Source organism: Felis catus, chromosome A2, assembly GCF_018350175.1.
Source record: "Felis catus isolate Fca126 chromosome A2, F.catus_Fca126_mat1.0, whole genome shotgun sequence".
Taxonomy (NCBI): domain Eukaryota; kingdom Metazoa; phylum Chordata; class Mammalia; order Carnivora; family Felidae; genus Felis; species Felis catus.
The window spans coordinates 8,499,458-8,519,889 of NC_058369.1; the positions used below are offsets into that span (position 1 = coordinate 8,499,458).

The 20,432-nt window shown below is 55.5% G+C and overlaps 1 protein-coding gene and 1 long non-coding RNA gene across 9 annotated transcripts in view; one reads left to right on the plus strand and one right to left on the minus strand.

Moving 5' to 3' along the window:
* The window catches only part of DOCK6 (dedicator of cytokinesis 6), a 44,052-nt gene extending 36,091 nt beyond the window's left edge, over window positions 1–7,961 (minus strand). For 6 of the 8 annotated variants that reach the window (XM_045045765.1, XM_045045759.1, XM_045045753.1 and 3 more), the window contains exons 1-3: window positions 7,882–7,953; window positions 949–1,036; window positions 214–389 (exon numbers count right to left, since the gene is read on the minus strand). In XM_045045765.1, coding sequence (XP_044901700.1) covers window positions 214–389; window positions 949–1,036; window positions 7,882–7,925 — 308 coding nt within the window. In that variant the 5' untranslated portion in view covers window positions 7,926–7,953. Of the gene's footprint in view, window positions 1–213; window positions 390–948; window positions 1,037–7,881 lie in introns of all 8 variants that reach the window. The other 2 variants (XM_045045731.1, XM_045045768.1) reach the window with 2 other exon arrangements.
* Window positions 7,962–17,622: 9,661 nt separating this feature from the next.
* LOC123382199 lies at window positions 17,623–20,432 on the plus strand. The gene is made up of 2 exons (XR_006590214.1): window positions 17,623–18,458; window positions 19,533–20,432. It is a non-coding gene; the product is annotated as an uncharacterized LOC123382199 (long non-coding RNA).

The following is a 20,432-nucleotide window of genomic DNA, read 5'->3' on the forward strand; positions in this document are numbered from 1 at the left end:
TCCTTCCAGCGGCCTGAGGTGGGTCCTACCCCCCTGCCTGTTATAGAGAAGTGGAGACAGAAGCTCAGAGAGGGAGGGTACCTCACCCAAGGCCACACAGCCGAGCCAGGAGTTGAACTTGGGGCCATTGGAGCTTGACGGAAAGGGGGCGCTGATGAGGGGCATGGAGGCAGAACTGAGTTACAGACAAGGAGGGCCTGGCGCCGAACGCACCCATCCTCGGGGGTCCCGGGCTCCGTGGTCCGGCATTCCCGGGGCTGTAACAGCAGCTCGAGGTCATCAGCTGGAAACTCGGCCAGGTCCCGGAGGGGCCCGGGTTCGGCATCTGGAGGCCGGCTCAGGAGCACATCCTCGAAGTCCAGGGGCTCAATGACTTCAGTCAGTGGGACCTGGGTTGGAGCAGACTGGCTGTGGCCCCCGCCCTGGGGGCTGAGAGTGGGGGTGAGCGTGGGCTTGGGCTCGGGTAAGAGGGCGGTGGGAGCCATAGAGAGTGTTGGAGCTGTGAGGAGCCAAGGAGGACAGTGACCTCAGACTCTCTACCCGCATCCCAGAGCGGCCTGCCCCGCCCCTCTTTCCAGGCAGGAAATCACACCCTGTGCCTGGAGGGGCAGGGCTCTGCTGGAAGGAAAGGCATGTGGGCTGCAGCGAAGAAAGACAATTCCTAAGGCTCCCTCCCTCTCCCAGCAGCTGGAAGTACCTCCCATCCCCCAACCCCCGCCGGTCCCCATCTGGGTGGTCCAGGCAGCAGGAGGTGGGGCGACCTCAGGGTGACCACCCACGGGGCTGCAGCGAGGGGACTACCCTCCCCACTCACAGAGAAAGAGAGTGGGGACAGTCCCTCCGGGCACTAGTGGGAGGGGCGGGTGTGACCAAGGCCCAGCAGAGGGGGTTCCCCATGTCGTCAGCCAGAGAGCAGGGTCCTGGAGGGGTCACCTCCCAAACACGTACCCCCAGGGAGCCGCTGCTGCGTCTGCTGGAGTGGGGGGAGCCACTGCGCTCCCGGGACACCTGCTTCCGTACCTCCGCAGCCACCGTCCTGCGGGGACAGAAGGGGGCCACTGGGGACACGAACACTGGGGCAGTGGGGCCCAGAGAACTCCACTTCGGGCCAATAAATCCCTTCTCAGAGACGAAAATCCAGGCTGTGGAAGGGAAAAACCAGGCCCCGGACCAGGAGAATCTAGGCTTCAGAATCCACAGATCTCAGCCCAGAGGTCCCAGGACCACCCCCAAGCTGGGCCTGGGGCCCTCCCAACCCCCACTAAGCACAGATGGAAGGAATTGCTCCTGGCAGAGCATGAGGGTCACAGATCCTTCTCTATCCGTGGCACCCACCAAGGGTCTAAGTCCTGGCTGGCCGGCTCCCTGGTCCCCAACCTCGGCTCCCTCATCTGGGGGACCCGCGTCCACCCTGCCTCCCATCCAGAATATGTGCCCCGTCCCACCCTTGCTGTGGGGCTTTGGACAAGTTACTCCTGCCTCTGAGCCTCAGTTTATCCATCTGTACCTGAAGTTCCAGGCAAAAGATACGGTAAGTACAAAGACTCTAAGGCTAGGCTGTGAGCTCCTAGACCCCCGGTCCCCCCGGGGTCACTATGAAGGCAGGACAAGGGCTACGTGTCCCCAGCAACAGCCCCGCATATAGTAGCTACTCAATAAATATTTTAAAACGTTAAGCTATGTATTTTTGAGAGACGGAGGGAGGGAGAGCACAAGGCGGGGAGCGGCAGAGAGGGGCACACAGAATCTGAAGTAGGCTCCAGGCTCCCAGGTGTCAACGCAGAGCCCAACACGGGGCTCAAACCCATGAACCGCGAGATCATAACCTGAGCCGAAGTCAGACGCCTAACTGGCTGAACCACCCAGGTGCCCCTCAATAAATTTTTCTTGGTGAAATGAGTGAATCCCTCCCAATCTTCCCCCTGGTCCAACTTGACTGAACCCACTGTTAGAAGCCGCAGACATTTTAGCTGTGTGGCTTTGGGCTGGTGGACGCCCTTTCTGGGCCTCAATCCCTCTTAAAATTGAGAAGGCAATTGCCTGGGTGTTTGGGCCTTACTCCCTTCTATTTTCCACTTTTCTGTGTGCCGGGGAGTTTTCCCAATAAAAAGTTATACCCCCCAAAAAGCACGATGCTGGGGCACCTGGGTGCCTCAGTCCATTAAGTGTCCGACTTTGGCTCAGGTCACCATCTCACGGTTCGTGAGTTCGAGCCCCGCGTCAGGCTCTGTGCCGACAGCTCAGAGCCTGGAGCCTGCTTCAGATTCTGTGTCTCCCTCTCTCTCTGCCCCTCCCCTGCTCGCGCGCTCGCTCCCTCTCAAAAACAAATAAAATAAAAACATTTTTTAAAAATACAGAAATAAAAATTTTAAAAAAGCACTATGCCGATTGCCAACCTACGGCCCATGGGCCACCGATGAAATGGATGCGTGCAGTGGGGCTCAGGTAAGACAGGTGGGGGCGGGGGTCATCTGGAAGCCTCTGAATTCAAATCCGTGTAGGTCAAACAAACTTGACCGTGACCCTGATCCAACATGGGGGCCTCCAGTGGAGACCTCAGCCTCACTCCTCTGTCTCCGCGTTGTTTATTTTCTTTGTTAATGGTCCCAGAGTCTTGCTTCTGCTGGTTGGGGTTTAGGGGGAGATGGTGGAGGATCTTCTAGGAAATTCAAAGGTTGTGCAAAATGAGGTATGGGCCCTCAAGTTCCCAACGTTGGGGCTGTCTCTTCTGGAAGCCTGGGCACCCAGGGTCTTGGGGGATGATTTATGAAAGACGCCAGGACAGGGCACCGGTCTGTGCCCTGGTCCCAGATGTTCTACAGCTGTTACCCCAGAGCAGGGAGAGGGGAGGAGGGCACCCCCTCTCTGGACCTCTGGGCTCAGGACAGTACCCACACCTTAATGAAGTGTTCTGAGTGTAGTGCTTGGCACACAGTAAGTGCTCAATTAAGGCTTGCTGTAAGCATGTTGCCTCGAAAGGATCCCGAGAAACTGGAATCGCTGGACCTTCTTTTTATGCCAAAAGGGGGTGAGGCTCAGAGAGGGGTGGTAAGGCGCTCAGGGTCACACAGCAGGTGGCCAGGATCAAACCCCTGGGGGCCAGAGGGCAGAGTCTATGCCCTCCAGCATCTGCCATTCCACGTGGCCTGTGATGGGGAGCGGGGCTGAGAACAGGGGCTCAACCTGCCTCTTCCATGTCCACACTCGCCCCCCACAGTGGTCCCATCCAGCCTCCGGGTTTCAGCACCATCTAAACAACGACAATCCTCGAGTCCATTCGGTGAGATACCTGCCTCCTTTGCATGCCCTCGCGGGGTCCTGCAGGCATGCGCCATCACCGTAACCCTGCCTTCCCAGCATCCTCCTGTCTCCCTAAGGGCAGCCCCGCCCTCTGGGGTGCTCAGGACCCGCGCCTGGGAGGCACCCCCAATGCCCCTCTCTTTCTCATCCCCACATCAGATCTGCTTCAGACGGCCCCGTGGAGCACATTTTTAAAAAGGAGGCAAGACGTTGAGCTGACTGTGGTGGTTTTTCTCAGGAAGGGATTTCAGAATTGCAATGGCAAAAAATGTCAAGATCAGGCGGTGGGTTACAGCCGCCGGTGAGATAAATCCTCCAACGGAGTGTCACCCTATGTGACACTGTAGAGACGCTCAGAGGGGAAAGGGTAAGCAGTGGCGTCACTGGGAAATTCAGGAGAGACAGTGGACCTCACCCCAGGGCTGGCCAGATTAACAGAAGTCTAGCCTCACCGGGGAGGAGGATAAAACCAGAACCAAGAATGGCATAAGCCTCTGACGTTACATGTTCCCACCTGTGTAAAAAGCGAGAGAATAGGCGTGCCCGCGTGGCTCAGTCGGTTACGCATCCGACCCTTGATTTTGGCTCGGGTCGTGATCTCGAGGTTCGTGAGTTCAAGCCCCACGTCGGGCTCTGCACTGACAGTGCGGAGCCTGCTTGGGATTCCCTTTTTCTGCCCTTCCCCCGCTCTCTCTCTTTCTCAAAATAAACAAAACTTAAAAAAGAAAAAGACTTAAGTTTTTTAAAAAAGAAAAGACCTTTTAAAAAACTTAAAAAAAAAAAAGAGAAGAATATGAATCCTTATAAAACCCCAGTGATTCCTCCTTATACCCCACCCCTAGCCTTCCTGGACCGTCAGAACATTCTAAAGACAAAGAATCAGGGGCACCTGGGTGCCTCGGTCAGGTGGGCGCCCAACTTCACTCGGGTCATGATCTCACAGTTCGTGGGTTCGAGCCCCGCATCGGGCTCTGTGCTGACAGCTCGGAGCCTGGAGCCTGCTTCGGACTCTGTGTCTCCCTCTCCCTGCCCCTCCTCTGCTCACGCTCTGTCTCTCTCTCAAAAATAAACAAACATTAAATAAAGACAAAGAGTCTGCCTGCCCGTGAGGATATGAAGCCACAGGAACTCTCATCTGCTGCTGGGGGAGCCCCTTTGGAAAATTATCGGTAATTATCAAGCAAAGTTGAAGATCTGCCAATCCAGCCATTTCACTGAGGGGTAGACACTCAGGAGGAAACGCGTGGCTGAGAACGTGCCCGGCAGCCGAGGTCATGACAGCCCCCCATGCTCCTCAACAGGACATGGAGAATACACTGGCTGGGAAATAGTATGCAGCGAGGAAAAAGGAGGGACCCGACTACAGGCTGAGGCCCAGATGAGCCCTCCTGCTTGACATTGTGTTGGGTGAGACTCACTCGGCACCCAGGACTCGACGTCCCGTGTGATCCCACTTGTGAGACATTCTAAACAGGCAAAGTCAACCCGTGCCAGGCAGGGAGCCAGCTCGGATCGCGAAAACCATAATGCAAATGAGGAAGGGGTGGGAGTCGCCATCAGCGTGGTAGGTCCCTGAGGGACACAACTGGGTGCAGATCAGGAGGGGCTGCTGGGTTGGGTGGCCCTTTAAGTAAACTACCCCCAGCGTGGGGCTTGACCCCATAATCCTGAGATCAAGAGTCCCATGCTCCACTGATGGAGACAAACAGGCGCCCCCCCCCTCCCGCCATTTATAAGTACTCTTTAAACTTTGTACTTTTCTAGATGCATGTCAAATGTCATGATTTTTTCTAAAGGTAAAAAAATAGGAATATATGCACGTGCTCACGTTTGTAGACATATTTGGGGACAGGGGTGGGAGGGAGCCATTTCCTTGAAATCCCAAAGACCCTTCTGGAATTTTCAACGCATGTCTCATTGCCCTCCAACAAATCACTACTTCGAGAGTGACCTAACCGCTTTGAGTCCAGCCTGCAACAGTTAAACCCACGGGGAGCCCGGGTGGCTCAGTCGGTGGAGCATGATTTCAGCTCAGGTCACGATCCCAGGGTCGTGGGATCAAGCCCAACGTCGGGCTCCGCCCCGCGTTTGGGGCACCTCGGTGGCTTAGTTGGTTAAGCGTGCAACTTCAGCCCAAGTCATGATCTCATGATTCATGGGTTTGAGCCCCGTATCCAGCTTTGCACTGACAGCACGGACCCCGCTTCAGATTCTGTCTCCCTCTCTCTCTGCCCCTCCCTCACTCGTGCTCTCTCTCAAAAATAAATATAAACGTTTTTGAAAAGTGTAAAAAAAAAAAAAAAAAGATTCTCTCTCTCCCTCTTTCTCTGCCCCTTCCCCACTCGCTTGGGTGTGGGTATGCACTCCCTCTCTCAAAAATAAATATAATGAATTAATTGATCTTGAAGTCATGAGCTCACGGTTCGTGAGATCGAGCCCCATGTCGGGCTCTGTGCTGACAGCCGAGCCCCCTTATGATTCTTTCCCTCTCTCTCTCTCTCTCTCTCAAATTAAATACACTTTAATTAATTAATTAAAAAAAGAATACTAAAAAAACCTAGCTACACCTTTGTCAACAGGCTCTGGTGATTCCCGACGGGACCAGCATACAATAAATATATTGTAAGTGCTGGTCATTACCACCGTTCCATATCGTATTTTACTTTAAACAGTACAAGTGAAAAAACAAACAAGTTATATTGCACGCAATAGCGTCTGTCCACGTTATTTACATGTATAAGAATTTATGGTTTTACGTTATCTCCCCAAACTCTTTTCTTTTCTTTAAGAATCTGTTCATTAGGAAACTGGGGGACTGTTTAATATTCGGGTTAACACGGCACTGCGGAGTGAATGACTGAATGAATGAACAGATGAAAAGAGGTCCAGGTCTGAGCAAGTGGACCCCGGTGTCCACTAGGCTGCAATGGAGACCCTGTTGGAGGATGACTGGAAGCCTTGAGCCACTTGCTTGTGGTTCCCTGGGGCCCCAGGATCATTCTCTGCTCTTCTTACCCTGGGCTCTACAGGGTCCGTTCCCCAGGACTTCTCTCATTCATTTGAGTGGAAGCCCGGACCCAAGGACAGAGACTGCGTGGCAAAGAAATGGGTTCGGAGATGCCAAAGGTCCGACACAGACAGACGATTCAGGAACATGAAGATAGCAGAACACAAAAATCGCCTGACCACTATGCTCCTGACACATGGCTACACCCTTCAGAACGCTTCGTGACTTCCACCCCGCTCAGGATACAAGTTAAAGTCCTCGCCACAATCCACGAGCTGCAAGATCTGCTCCCGCTGTCCCCTTCCTTACTCAGCTCCAGACTGGCCGCCCTCCTCAGATGATCTATAAATACACTATGCCTGCTCCTGCCTCCGGGCCTTTGCACTCGCTTTCTTGTGTTTGGATTGCATTTCCCCCACGTTTGGGCACGGCCGCCTCCCTCACCTTCAGATCTCTGCCTCCCTCACCTTCAGATCTTTGCTCCAATGTTCCCTTATCACCCCAGCCTTCCTGACCCACCTCCCAGGTCTAAAATGGCTCCCATCCTCTTCATCTCCTTTCCCTGCCTCGTCGGTCCCCACAGCGCTTATCATTAACATACAATCTATTTTATTGTGCTACCCCTCCATCTATCCCACTGTATCTGCCCCCCAGGGTGGGATCTTTTCTTGTGTCTCCATCACGGCCGGCTCTGGACCCACAGGGTGTCCTTTCACTTGGGCGTGGCCAAGACAGGTCCCCTGTGGAGAGGACCCCGGGGCAGTCTCTGATCTCTGACTGGCTATGGAGGCAAAGAGGGGGAGCAGCTCTTCAGCCCCAGTCTGACCTCCCCCCTCGCAGGCTGAGTCTCTTACAATCTCCAGTGGCCACGGAAATGGATCCCCCAGCGCCTGGCGCCCGTCCCCTCCCCCGTCTGCCCACCAGCTGGTTCGGTCCCCAGCCCCCACTCCCTCCATTCAATCACCCATCCATTCCCAGCGCGTCCAGCCGGTGCTGGGAGAGCCTGAAGCAGGGCTGGGGGCGGGGGGACATCCACAGCTGTCCCCCGCTCCCCAGACAGCTGGGCACGGGACGCTGACAGTGGGAGAAGAGCACGGGAAACTTCCCGAGGGGCCTCCAAGGCCTCCAAAGAGCACCATCCCCGTTCCCAAACCCCGGCGCCCGGAGCATCCCCACCCCACGCCAGTCGCACGAGGGTGGGTCGCAAAGGTCCCTCCCGCTCCCACGCCCGGGGGCTCAGAGACCCGGGAAGGTCTAGACGGGGAGGGGCGCGGAGGGCTCCCGTGACACGCTTTCCCTGCGCCGCCTCCTCCAGGAAGGCCCCCCGGACACGCCCCCACGCGTCCCCCCCGGCTCCCAGGGCGGCCCTCGGCTCAGCCGCCATCGCAGCCGCAGCCCCGCCGCGGCCCCGGAGGGACCCCCGCCGCCCCCCTCCCGCCGCCCGCCGCCCCCCGCCCCACCCCGTCCCCGGCCGGAGGGAGCGGGTCGGACTCGGCCAAGGCCGAAGGGGCTCGAATGGGGGGGCGCCGGGCCGGGGAGGGCGGGGCTCGGACACGTGCGGGCGGCCGAGCTACCTGTTGATCTTGTGCGCGAAGGCGCGGCGCTCGGCGGCCGCCATGGCGCCGCGCGCGTCCCGCCGCCGCCGCCACCGCCGCGCGCACCGTCCCCGCCGCCACCGCCGCCACCGCCGCCGCCGCCGCCGCCTCCCGGTTCTGGGCTGCCCGGGCTGGGCGGGGCCGGGGCCGGAGGCGGGGCCCTTCCGGGTGTGCCGGGCGGCTCCGTGCTGCCCCTGCCGGCCGGAGGGGCGCCGGGGCCCCAGGCCGCCTCCGCGCCCTGGGGGCTGAGTTGGGGAAACTGAGGCTCTCAAGGGCGCAGGGAGGGAGAGACGCCGGGACCCAGGCCGGGGGTGTCGGACCCCGGGGGACGCTCTTTCTGCCCTCGGACTAATCACCAGGCTAATCCATAATAAGTATGATTTCGAGCATTTATTGAGCACAGCCCTGCAAGTCACAGGTGCAGGAGGAACTATGGTTTCCCCATTTTACAGATGGGCAAACTGAGGCACGGAGGTGTTCAGACGCTCGCCCAGGCCGGAGTGATCGCAGGGGTCTCCGAGGCCACTATGGGATGTGCCCTAGTCCAGGGTGACGGAAGCAGAGGGGTCCAGGGGGGCTCTGAGGGGCCGGGCGATGTGACTGGCGCCCCAGTGAGCCAACCCAGGAGGCTGGCCCGGCCCGGCTGCTTCTACTGGAAGGAGGATGTGGGGATGTCTTGGTTTACTTGTGGTCTCAAATCTCTCCCCAGAGGTCCCTCTCCCAGCCCCAGTGCAGCAGTCTTAGAGAATTCTCCAGCCCCCGCTCATCCTCCGGATGTGCCAACCCCTCGCTCGCCGCCACGCCCCCGAGCCTTTGCACTGGCAGGTTCTTCCTCCTGATGGCCTTTCCAGCCCTGATCAGAAAATGTCCCAGGCAGAACTGGGGGCTGAATAATACGAGAGCACGACTCTACCTTCGGGCTTTTACGTGTGCTGCCCCTCTTCCCGTGTATGGGTGTCAGCGCTATCCTCACTCTTACGCACGAGGAAACTGAGGCCCAGGGAAGCAGAGGGACTTGCCCTAACTAGGCAAGTGGACCGCTGTCAGATCCCGAGACCGGAGGAGGGAGGCTTGGATCGTGGGGGAACCCTCATACCCTGCCACTCAGCCCCAAGCTCAAGGGGGCACAGCTGGGCTGCTCCCAGCCTGGCGTGTGACATGTGTGTCTGTCAGCAGCCCACGCGCTTGCCTGAGTGGTCCGGCCACTTTGACCTGGGAGCTGCCGGGTGTAACCCCGCCCAGCACTCTCTGCCACGCCCCACCCCGTGTCACCCTCACCCCAACCATCAGCCTCCTGGGCTAAAGTCCCTGCCTCACCTTGGGCTTCTGGGAGCCAGGCTGGTCAAGAAACATGGAGACGAGCAAAGATTGGTGGATTTCTCCCCCTTTCCAGCCCCGGCCCCCTCATACCTGGTCTCCTGGCTCCTGCCCTCACCCCTCGAAGTCGGGTCTCCCTTCAGGGTCCAGAAGGAGCCTGGGAACACCAGAGTCAGATCGGGTCCCTCCTCCGCTTAGAATTGTTAAAGTCCTTCCCAAGGCCCGGGAGAGGCCGTGCGTGCGTGACCCGCCCTTGTCACCTCCCCCACTACAGCTGCCCACCCCCTCAACACCCTCTGAACACTAGAGCACAGCTCCAACTTTGCACATGCCGTTCCCCTTCCCGCGTAGGGGTGCCATCACCACCCCCTCTCTTACGGATGAGAAAACTGAGGCCCAGAGCAGCAGGGCGACTTGCCCAGTTTCACCCGGTGAGTCAGCGTCAGATCTGTGATTCCAGATTTGTCACCCAGGGAGCCCGCCCCGGGGAAATGTTTGTTTCTAAATAACCGACAGAGTCCCGGCCCCGGGCCAGGCTGTGGGACCCAGGGTAAATCTCTCAACCTCTCTGAACCTCCATTTCCTCATCTGCCCCATGAGGGCTTGCGGCCCGGCACAGCATGAGGCACAGACATCGGGAGCTCAGAGCTCCAGGCCCTTGGGGGAGCTGATGCCACACGGGAGCCGGCGGGGACTATGAACCCAGCGATTCGAAGCCCTGTCTGGGTCAAGAGGCTGCTTCAAAGACCCTTCCAAGTAAAGGCCATGCCCCCCCCAGCTGTCCGCCTGGAGCCTGCTGCCCCACTGGTGCCTACCAGACCTGATTGGCGGGGCAGTTCCTCTCCAGGGTATGCCAGGCCTGACTCAGCCAGGCGGGGCTAGGGTGACCCAGGCAGCTGCTCAAACAGAGGCCAAGCTTGATGGGGACTTTGGCCTCCTCTGGCTGCAGTGAGCAACAGTCTGTAGGATATGGGGGGAAGCACCTGTGTACCTGGGAGGAGGCACAGCACGGGTCCAGGTGGGAGACGGCTGGGCTGCGGACAGGTGGTCGAACCTCCGTGCCAGTGAGGGGGCGGAGCTGAAGATGATCTCTCTTCACGCCGATGCCCCCTGCTGTTCCCACCACCTAGAATGCTGTTCCACTCACTCCTTGTCCGCTTGACCCCTTCTTCATCCCTTCAGTCTCAGCTTGGACATCTCTGCCTCCTACAGCTGCTTGTGCATCCCCAATCACACCGGGTCTAAGTGGCCGGCCATTCGTCTCCAAGAGGTCCCCACCCCCGGGCACATCGCTGGCACGATGTGAATATCTCTTTCTAGCCTCTTTCTCCTCCATTCCTCTGACGTGCTGCTCAGTGTTTGTTCCAGGACGTCACTGTTTGAGTCCGTGTAGCATTATAGCGTTCTCGCCTCTCTTTCTGTGTGGGGTGGGAGGCCGCTGCCTGCACACCTCGGCACAGGCCGTACCCCCTTCCGGAACACTGTTTCCCCTACTCTGCACCTGAGCGAACTCCTAACTTCCATTCATTCTTAGATCTCATGCTTCTTGGAAGCCTTCCTTGGCCACCTCCCTTCCCTGCCCAAGCTGGCTCAGGGGTTCCTCTGGGACCTCCTGCCTCCAGCCCCTGGGGTTCCCCCTCACAGCCCCCCGATCACCCTCGGTTGTAACGGCCTGATTCCATGATGGCCGCCTCTCCCACTCATAAGTCAGCTTCATGAGGACAAGGATTTTTCTCTGCTTGATTCATTGCTGTGTCCCCAACGCCTAGCATGGGGCTGTGCATATAGTAGGTGTCCAATAAGAGAATGAATGAGGCAGAGTGGTGCAGGGGTCCAGTGGCCAGAGGACCCCGATGCCCCTCTGTCCCCTAGTGTCTACCGTTTCCACCATCAGTGTGGTGGGAGAAGCCAGCCTGATGGCGGGGGTCAGGGGGAGGATCAATGTCTCAGCTGTCCAACCCGGGTGAGGGGCGCTGGGGGCAGGTAGAAGAAAGCTGAAGTGGGCACCCACTGCCCCCTGGTGCCCATGACAGGAATAGCAGGATCCGCCAGCTCAGGACATTTGCCCCGCCCATCTACTGCCCATAGGCAGGGCTCGCTCTTTCCACAAGGAAAGGGAATTGGGGATCGTAAGCAGGTAAGGCCGGGTGCCGGGAGCGGGATGCGAAGGACATCCGTTCAACAGGCATCTCCTCAGCTCCTGCTGTGTGCAGGCTCCAACTCACCCTTGGTGGTGGTTGGGGGGTGGGGGGTGGGGGGTGTCATCACCCCAGGTCATCGATCTGCAGGTGCAGGAAACCGAGGCCGAGAGGAGCAACCACCCAACTCAAAGCACACTTCTGAGTTGTAAAACTTGAACTCGGGTCTGTCATGTTGAGGGAAATCTCTCCCCTCGTTCTTTTTTTTTTTTTTTTTTTAATTTTTTTAACATTTATTTATTTTTGAGACAGAGAGAGAGCGTGAACAGGGGAGGGTCAGAGAAAGAGGGAGACACAGAATCGGAAACAGGCTCCAGGCTCTGAGCTGTCGGCACAGAGCCCGACGCGGGGCTCGAACCCACGGACCGCGAGATCATGACCTGAGCCGAAGTCGGCCGCTTTACTGACTGAGCCCCCCAGGCGCCCCTCTCCCCTCGTTCTTCAGATGCATTTTGGCAACCTGGTGAATCAACCTGATGAATGAATAAATGAATGAATGAATGAATGAATGAATGAATGAATAGGTATCCTGAGGTAGGTGGTGGACTGAGAGTAGGAGTGGCCACAGGAGGGACTTGGAATCCAAAGAGACCTGAATTCCAGGCCCCAGCTTAGCCACAGCCGGGCTGGGTGACCTGGGGCCTCTCTGGCCGTCAGTTTCCTCATCTGTGAAATGGGATGTTACCCCCAGAGCTGACCCTATCGGGCTGTGATGGGGACCCCTGAAGTGTTGTCGGGAGAGCACAGACCCTGGGAGATCCTGCCCTTGTCAGATTGTTTTTCCTGCAGCTTCCGGAGCTGGGGAAGGAAGCTGGGAGCCGACTCAGGCGCTCCAGGCCTGCCTTTGGGAGTTATAGTCACAAAGACAAAGGCTGGGCCCAGAGAGGCCAGGGGGGCAGGGCACCGTCTTCCTGTTTTTCTTTGAACAGATGGCCCAGCCGCCGGATGCTGGTCTGTCTGGATGCTTGTCCATCATCCCTGGAAATCATTCCTGTCCCTCTCAGTGACACTCTGCCAACTTAGCTCCCTTTCTGTGTGCCCTTCCTGCACCCCAACCTTCAGGGGGTTTCCGCCAGGGTCCCCAGACACCCAAGGGGTTTGCAAATAGAATTCAGGCGCTTATGAACTGGGAGGGAAAAACTCGCATCACGTGTGCTCCCTGGCTGCTAACGATAACGTTCGTGAGAGCTGCCCCCCACCCCCCCGCCGCCTTGCTATTCGAGGTGTTAAGAAAGGCCCAGATTCCATCACAATTAAAACAGATTATGATACCCATATCCCAATGTCATGGGTTTGTAATGGCTTTCCTTCGCCATCCTGGCTGTTTGATTTATGAACTTACACACATCCCCTTGTAAGGGCCCGGGGCACAAAAAGGTACCCCTGCAAATAAAGGAAATTTTTCAGCAGGCCCTTTCCCTGCTCAAAGCCTGCTCTGGCTCCCCATTGCCCCAGAAAGGAGCCATGGTCCCCCCTGTGGCCTACAGACCCCCTCAGCTGCTCCCTAAAGCGTGCCCCTCCCCTTTCTCACCTCCTTCCTTCCTTCCTTCATTTACTCCGGCAGCATTTACTGAGCGCCTGCTGTATGCCAGGCACAGGGGACTTCTGGAAGGAGGTGATGTCAATGCTGGTGTCGGCCAGGCCGAGTTAGGGAGGGAGGGAAATCCAGGCCGAGGGACCAGCAAGGCAAAGACAGAGAAGTAGAAGGTCACCTGGGTAGAGAGAAGGGGGTGGGTTTTCAAGGCCTCCCAGTGGGAGCCCCGGGCATAGCCCTTCAGGTAGTGGGGAGCCATGGAGGGGCGCAGAGCACTGCAGGGACACCCTGTGGTTTGTCCCAGAAAGATCCAATTCTCATGTCCATCACTGGCACAGGTGTCTTTAGGTCAATGTCAAAGGGAGGACAAATCGGCCACACGTTTCGAAGTTACAAACCTGCGAACGCTTGGATTCGGCTAGTACGTCATTTCTAGCAATCTAGTCTTTACATAGAAAATGATGAGGACAGGAGCGCCCGGGTGGCTCAGTCGGTTAAGCGTCCAACTCTTGGTATCAGTGTAGGTTATGACCTCGCTGTGGTGAGATTGAGCCCCGCATCTGGCTCGTGTGCTGAGTGCGGAGCCTCCTTGGGATTCTCTCTCTCCCTCTCTCTGCCCCCCCCCCACTCTCTCTCAAAATAAATAAACATTAAACAATATACTTAAAATTTTTAAAAATAAAAGAAAGCAGTCGTGTGAAGAAAAAGAGCTTAGACACTCAGATGCTCGGGTTCAAATCCTACACTTTGTCTCTCAATGTCAGCCTTAAAAGCCTTTTTTTTAATTTTTATTTTTTAATTTTTAATGCATATTTATTTCTGAGGGAGAGAGAGAGAGAGTGCAAGTGGGGGAGGGGCAGAGAGAGAGGGAGACACAGAATCCTCAGCAGGCTCCAGGCTCTGAGCTGTCAGCTCAGAGCCCGACGCGGGGCTCGAACCCACGGACTGCGAGATCATGACCTGAGCCAAAGTCAGACGCTTAACCGATTGAGCCACCCAGGTGCCCCAAAGTCTTTTTTTTAATGCTTATTAGAACAACTAAACTAAAAATAACGATACCAAATGCTGACGAGGATGCAGAGAAAGTGGACGTCTCAGACGCTTCTCGTGGCCATGCAAAATGGTACAGCCATTCTGGAAAAGTTGGTTGGTTCTTAGAACACGAAACACGCAGCCACCCATCTGACCCAACCATCCCACGGCCACAGTTTTAAAAATGAAAAGTTATGTTCACATAAAAACCTGCATATAATTGGTTTTTTTAAATTTTTTTTAATGTTTATTTATTTTTGGAGGAGAGAGAGAGACAGAACATGAGTGGGGGAGGGGCAGAGAGAGAGGGAGACACAGAATCCGAAGCAGGCTCCAGGCTCTGAGCTGTCAGCACAGAGCCCGACGCGGGGCTCGAACTCCTAAGCTGTGAGATCGTGACCTGAGCTGAAGTTGCACGCTTACTGACTGGGCCACCCGGGCGCCCCTATTATTTGTAAAAGCTTTATTCATAATCACCAATAGCTGGAAACAACCCAACTGTCCTTCAATGGGTGATGTGAAACCTACTAGCTTCCATGCGTACAATGGAATATTCTTCAGTAACAGAAAGGAACAAACTATTGATACAGGCCACAAAGCTTTATGCTCAAATGCTTTATGCTGCAGTGAAAGAGGCCAGACTCAAAAGGCTACATATCGTATGATTCCATTTATAGAACATTCTCAGAAAGACAGAACTCTAGTGTGGGAGCCCAGATCGCAGATCGCAGTGTTGGGCTGGGTCTGGGGCTGGGCTGGGGGGAGGGGCTGACACTAAGGGACAGAGGGAGGGGGCTTGGGGGGGGGGTTGGGGAGTGTTGGAGCCCACCAGGAGGTGAGCCGATGATGACCACCCAGGAATCAGGGCCATGGTGGGGACACCCAGGCACTGTGGGAGCCCTGAGGCCACGTTCGACCCAGCCGGAGGGTGTCTGGGGGGAGCGGGCCTCTACGCTGGGGCTTAAAGCTGTGCTGGAGGCAGGCAGGTGAACAGCCTTCCGGGCAGTGGGAAAAGCATAAATAGAGGCCCAGAGGAGAGGCATTCAGGAAACTGAGGCACTTATTCGAAGGGAGTACAGAAGGTGTTTTTCGCTTGTGTTTTATTTTGATTCACCCACTTTTGACATGGAAACTAGAAGCCCGGCAGCGGATGGCAGGGTGGACCTCGCTACCCCCCCCCCCGCGACCCCCTCCCCCCCTCCCTGGCAGCTCCAGGCCGGTCCTACCTTGTGCTGTGAACCTAGGCTGGCTCCATTCTCTCACCGGTCCCATTTTACAGATGAGGAAAGCGAGACGTAGAGAAGTAGCCCTTCATCACCCGACGTGACCCTGAGGACAACTTGGGCACGAGATGGGGCCAACATCCAGACAGCTTCGTCGGAGAGTTTTCTCAGGAGGCTGCACAGAACAGGAGAGAAATGTCTAAGAATGAACGCCCCCTGGGAATAGCCCTCAGCCGATGGGGGTGGTGGACGAGAACCCCAGCTCCCTCACCTGCAGGAGGGGAAGACTAAAGTACGCGTCCTATGCCATCTCCTGGGGATCCCTGGCGGGACTGAGCCCCTAGTTGCCTGTGACCCTAGACCTGCCCCCCCTTACTGACTGCCTTCCCTTCTCTGTCTCACTTCCGTTTACAGACTGAATTATGTCGCCCCAAATTCCTACACTGAAGCGTATCCCCCAGCAACTCAGAATGGGACTGTATTTGGAGATAGGGTCCTTCAAGAGGTAATTAAGTTAAGGGGCGCCTGGATGGCTCAGTCGGTGAAGCCTCCGACTTCGGCTCCGGTCATGATCTCTCAGTTCACGAGTTCGAGCCCCGCGTCGGGCTCTGTGCTGACAGCTCAGTCTGGAACCTTCTTCAGAGTCTGCGTCTCCCTGTCTCTCTCTCTGCCCCTCCCCCACTCATACTCCGTGTGTCTCTCTCTCTTTCTCTCAAAAATAAATAAAAAACTTAAAACGTCATTAAGTGAAAACAAGGTCTCCTTAAGACAGAACCATCCCAGGGGCCAGAAGATGCCAACGGGGGGTCTAGAGTCTCGGGCAACTGGGATTAACGGGCCAGGGCCAGCCAGGCCGAGAGGGGACAGGGTCCCCTGCAGGTGGGTGGGAGCCAGACCTCAGAGCTACAGAAGCCACCGTGTGTGTCTCAAAAACCCACGAGGAGAAGCTTCTGATGTGGGAAGGACCACAGGAACCTCCTTTGCGGTTTCGGGCCACAAAGTAAGGTCGTGGCACGTTGCTCCACCACCACAAAGGAAATGGTTACTAGTTCAGGGCTGGGCCGCGCTGCAGGCTCTAGGCGCCTTGGGAAACCTCCTCCCTCGTTGATCTTTCAGGTATATTCCCGCGACGGACAGCTGACCTCAGCCGCCTTCCCTCCCGGCTCAGAAGCAAAAACCATTATCTTTTAAAAATACATATTGAGCGGCGCCTGGGTGGCTCAGTCAGTGAAGCGGCCGACTCTTGGTTTCGGCCCCGGTTGTGATCTCACCGTCTGTGAGTTCGAGCCCCGAGTCGGGCTCTGCGCTGACCGCGCGGGGCCTGCTTGGGATTCGCTGCCTCTGCCTCTCCCGCACTCTCGCTCTTTCGCTCTCAAAATAAATAAATAAACGTTTTAAAAAAGTAAAAACATAAAAAGAGATGTTGAGATATAACTGAAGTATAATTCACATACTACACTACGCCCATTTAAATACACAATTTGGGGCACCTGGGTGGCTTCGTTGTTAGGCGCCTGACTTTGGCTCAGGTCATGATATCCCGGTTTATGAGTTCAAGTCCCACATCTGGTGAGCTTGAACCCCGCTTCGGGTAAAAACAGGAGACATCCAGGGGTGCCTGGGTGGCTCAGTCGGTGAAGCGTCCGACTTCGGCTCAGGTTGTGATCTCGCGGTTCGTGAGTTCGAGCCCCGCGTCGGGCTCTGTGCTGACAGCTCAGAGCCTGGAGCCTGCTTTGGATTCTGTGTCTCCCTCTCTCTCTGCCCCTCCGCCGCTCATGCTCTGTGTCTCTCTGTCTCTCAAAAATAAATAAACTGTTTCTATAAGCTTCTAGGTACTTCATATCGGTGCAACCATAGCACAGCCTACTTTTGTGACGGAAAGTGGCCAGACTAGGCTTTGTTTTGCCTAGAGAAGCCGGCTGCTACATCTGGCCACATTAAACACCTAGAAGGCGTCAGGTGATGCCTGGACGATCCTGGGGTGTTAGAAGGGCCGAGGATGAAGGCTCAGAGCCTACCCCTGGCAGACTCCAGAAGCCAGGCCCGAGAGGAGGAGACCGCAGTGCGGAGATAAGGCCAGACTTCCAAATGGGACGACCGCAGGGGCAGAGTCCCCTTTGGCTCATGGAGGCGTGAGCACTTCCTGGCCCAAGGAATGAGGGTTCAAGCTAGGGACCACAATACCGGACCAGGCTGCCGTGTCAGGTAGCCAGATCACTGCTGGCCCATGTTCTCAGAAAGAAGCCAGCTCCGGTATTGTAATCATCTGTTTACACACCTGGGTCCCTCTAGTATCTGAGTTCGTGAAGGCAGGGTTTGTCGTGAAGGCAGCGCCTGGTTTGTTTTGGTGCAACGGTTGGCATACACCAGGCGCTCAATGGATGCTCGCGTTCCAAAAGTAGGATGAATTAGCGAGTGGCCAGTTGCCACCGATCACAGAGAAGGCCTGACTTTGGACTCAGAAGACAGCCCTCGGATCTCAGCAGCGTGGCCTGGAACACGAGGCTTCCCCCCACGGTCCCTCTGGATGGTCAAGCAAAATGCAGGGGCTCCAAGAAACGGACACGCCAACTCTTTCAGATCTGTTGAGAGAGAACAACAGAAAAACAGTCCGCGTGCAGCCTGCGGAGGAAATTCCGGGGCTGGGTGGGACTGTTTTCCCTGACCCGTGAGGTCCCGGCTGAGTCTGGGGCCAGGCCGGTTTTTGTCTTCTGCAAATTCTCCCTCACTCCCGTGGTCACAGAGGAGGTCGCGGTTTCCAACGTCGACACCAGAGGCAGCAAGGAGATGTCCCCGGAGACGGCGAGAGAACTCGTCCAAGAATGCAGAGGTCCTGCTCCGAGACATCACCTGTCGTTGCAGCCCGGACCCCTGTCCTTCAGCCCCTCCCAGGGTCCCCCTTTACGATCGCAACTTCCCTCCGTTTTCTTAAAAACGTCTTCCCCCCCGCGTGCCTGAGGAAGACATGCTCCTTACAGACCACTGGAGGACGTTTCCAGAGAAAAACGACCTAAGAACAAAGAAAGTCGTTCAAAAGCTCACCGACGCGGGGGATTTTGTGGCTTTCATTCGGGTCGTTTTTCTCTACAGAACGGGTATCTGCTCGCCTTTGTCAAAAGTTGGGATTGTTCTGGACGCACAGCTTTGGAATCCGCTGTGTCCTCCCTGCAGTGCAGCTGAGATAGATAGTTTTTCCACACCATTGAACCTCCGAGGCTCTGACGGATTCCATATTTTAACACAGGAAAGACGGTATGTCTGTCCTCAGGGGGAAAAGGCAGGACGGGCGCCCTGAAACCACCAAAACATCTATGTGGCGACTGCGACCCTGGGGGGCGCGTGGGTGGCTCAGCCGGTGGAGGGTCCGACTTCAGTTCAGGTCATGATCTTGCGGTTCATGGGTTCCAGCCCCGCGTCGGGCTCTGGCCTGACAGCTCGGAGCCTGGAGCCTGTTTCGGATTCTGCGTCTCCCTCTCTCTCTGCCCCACGCCTGCTCATGCTCTCAAAAATAAATCAACATTAAGAAAAAAATTAAAAATAAAAAAGACTGCAACCCTGGGGTCAAATTCTGACTTTCACCACTTTCTATCTGTGACATGGGCCAGATGTTTTAATTTTCATGCCTCAGTTTATCCATCTGTAAATTGGGGATTTATTATTTCATTTTTTTCAAAACAACGCTGCCCCCCCCCACCAGTGAATAAATAGCAGAGATTTCCATGTTCTTTCTTTTTTTTAATGTTTATTTCTGAGAGAGAGACACAAAGTACGAGCAGGAGACGGTCAGAGAGAGAGAGGGAGACGGCATCGGAAGCAGGCTCCAGGCTCTGAGCTGTCAGCACAGAGGCCAACGTAGGGCTCGAACCCACAAACCGTGAGATCCATGACCTGAGCTGAAGTCGGACACTTAACCAACTGAACCACCCAGGCGCCCGTCTATTTCCTCTTTTAAAAAAAGACTTTAGGGGCGCCTGGGTGGCACAGTCGGTTAAGCGTCCGACTTCAGCCAGGTCACGATCTCGCGGTCCGTGAGTTCGAGCCCCGCGTCGGGCTCTGGGCTGATGGCTCGGAGCCTGGAGCCTGTTTCCGATTCTGTGTCTCCCTCTCTCTCTGCCCCTCCCCCGTTCATGCTCTGTCTCTCTCTGTCCCAAAAATAAATTAAAAAAAAAACGTTGAAAAAAAATTAAAAATAAAAATAAAAATAAATTAAAAAAGACTTTGAAAATAAATATTAAATAGTGCAAATGTGGAGGAAAAAAAAAAGATGCCACTACCAGATTTTTCTTCTTTTTAATTAATAGAATTTATTTATTTTTTTAATTTTAGGCTTGCAGAAACACTGGATGTCAAACGCAGAGGGTTACCATATATGTCCTCTCCCCGCCAAGTGGCTTGTCCCATTATCAGCATCTTGCATCAGTGGGATCAACTTGTTACAAGCGATGGACGGATATTGAAGGTGAAATGATGTCTCTCTGGATGGGCCCTGAGCCGATGGGCCCGGTGTCCTTCGAGGAAGAAGATTAAGTGACAGATACTCCCGGAGGGAAGACCATGTGAAGACGCCTGGAGAAGATGCCCATGTGCAAGCCAGGGAGAAAGACCTCAAGAGAAACCCTTTCCCTTTCTGCCCTGCACTCCAGACTTTTTTTTATTGGATAGTCGTTTCTGATTTGTTACCTCCACCCCCCAATGATGGTTACTAAAACAACGGAAGCCATAAGATGCCCCCTTGTTGGGGCGCCTGGGTGGCTCAGCCGATTAAGTGGCTGACCTCAGCTCAGGTCATGATCTCACGGTTTGTGAGTTCGAGCCCCACATGGGGCTTTCTGCTCTCAGCTCAGAGCCCGCTTTGGATCCTCTGTCTCCCTCTCTCTCGGCCCCTCACTTCCGATCTCCCTCTCTCTCTCAAAAACAAACATTAAAAAAAAAAAAGGAGACAAAGCAGGAGAGAAATGAACTATGACTATCTTAACACACCCTAAGCTCTGTGATTAAGCAAAATTGGAGTAACTCTGCTGTTTCTACAGTAATATTTAAACGTCTTCCTGGTGGCTCTGCAGCTCCCCTTCAAGAGCAGCTTTTCAGTGTTTTCTAGAACCTCTGAACTATTACTGACAGATTGCACTAATTTCCTGTATGATTTTCTTTTTTCTTTTTTGCCTTTTGTTTTGTTTTGTTTTTGCCAAATGTCTGACCTTTGTAATTCGCCGGATGCCTGCACAA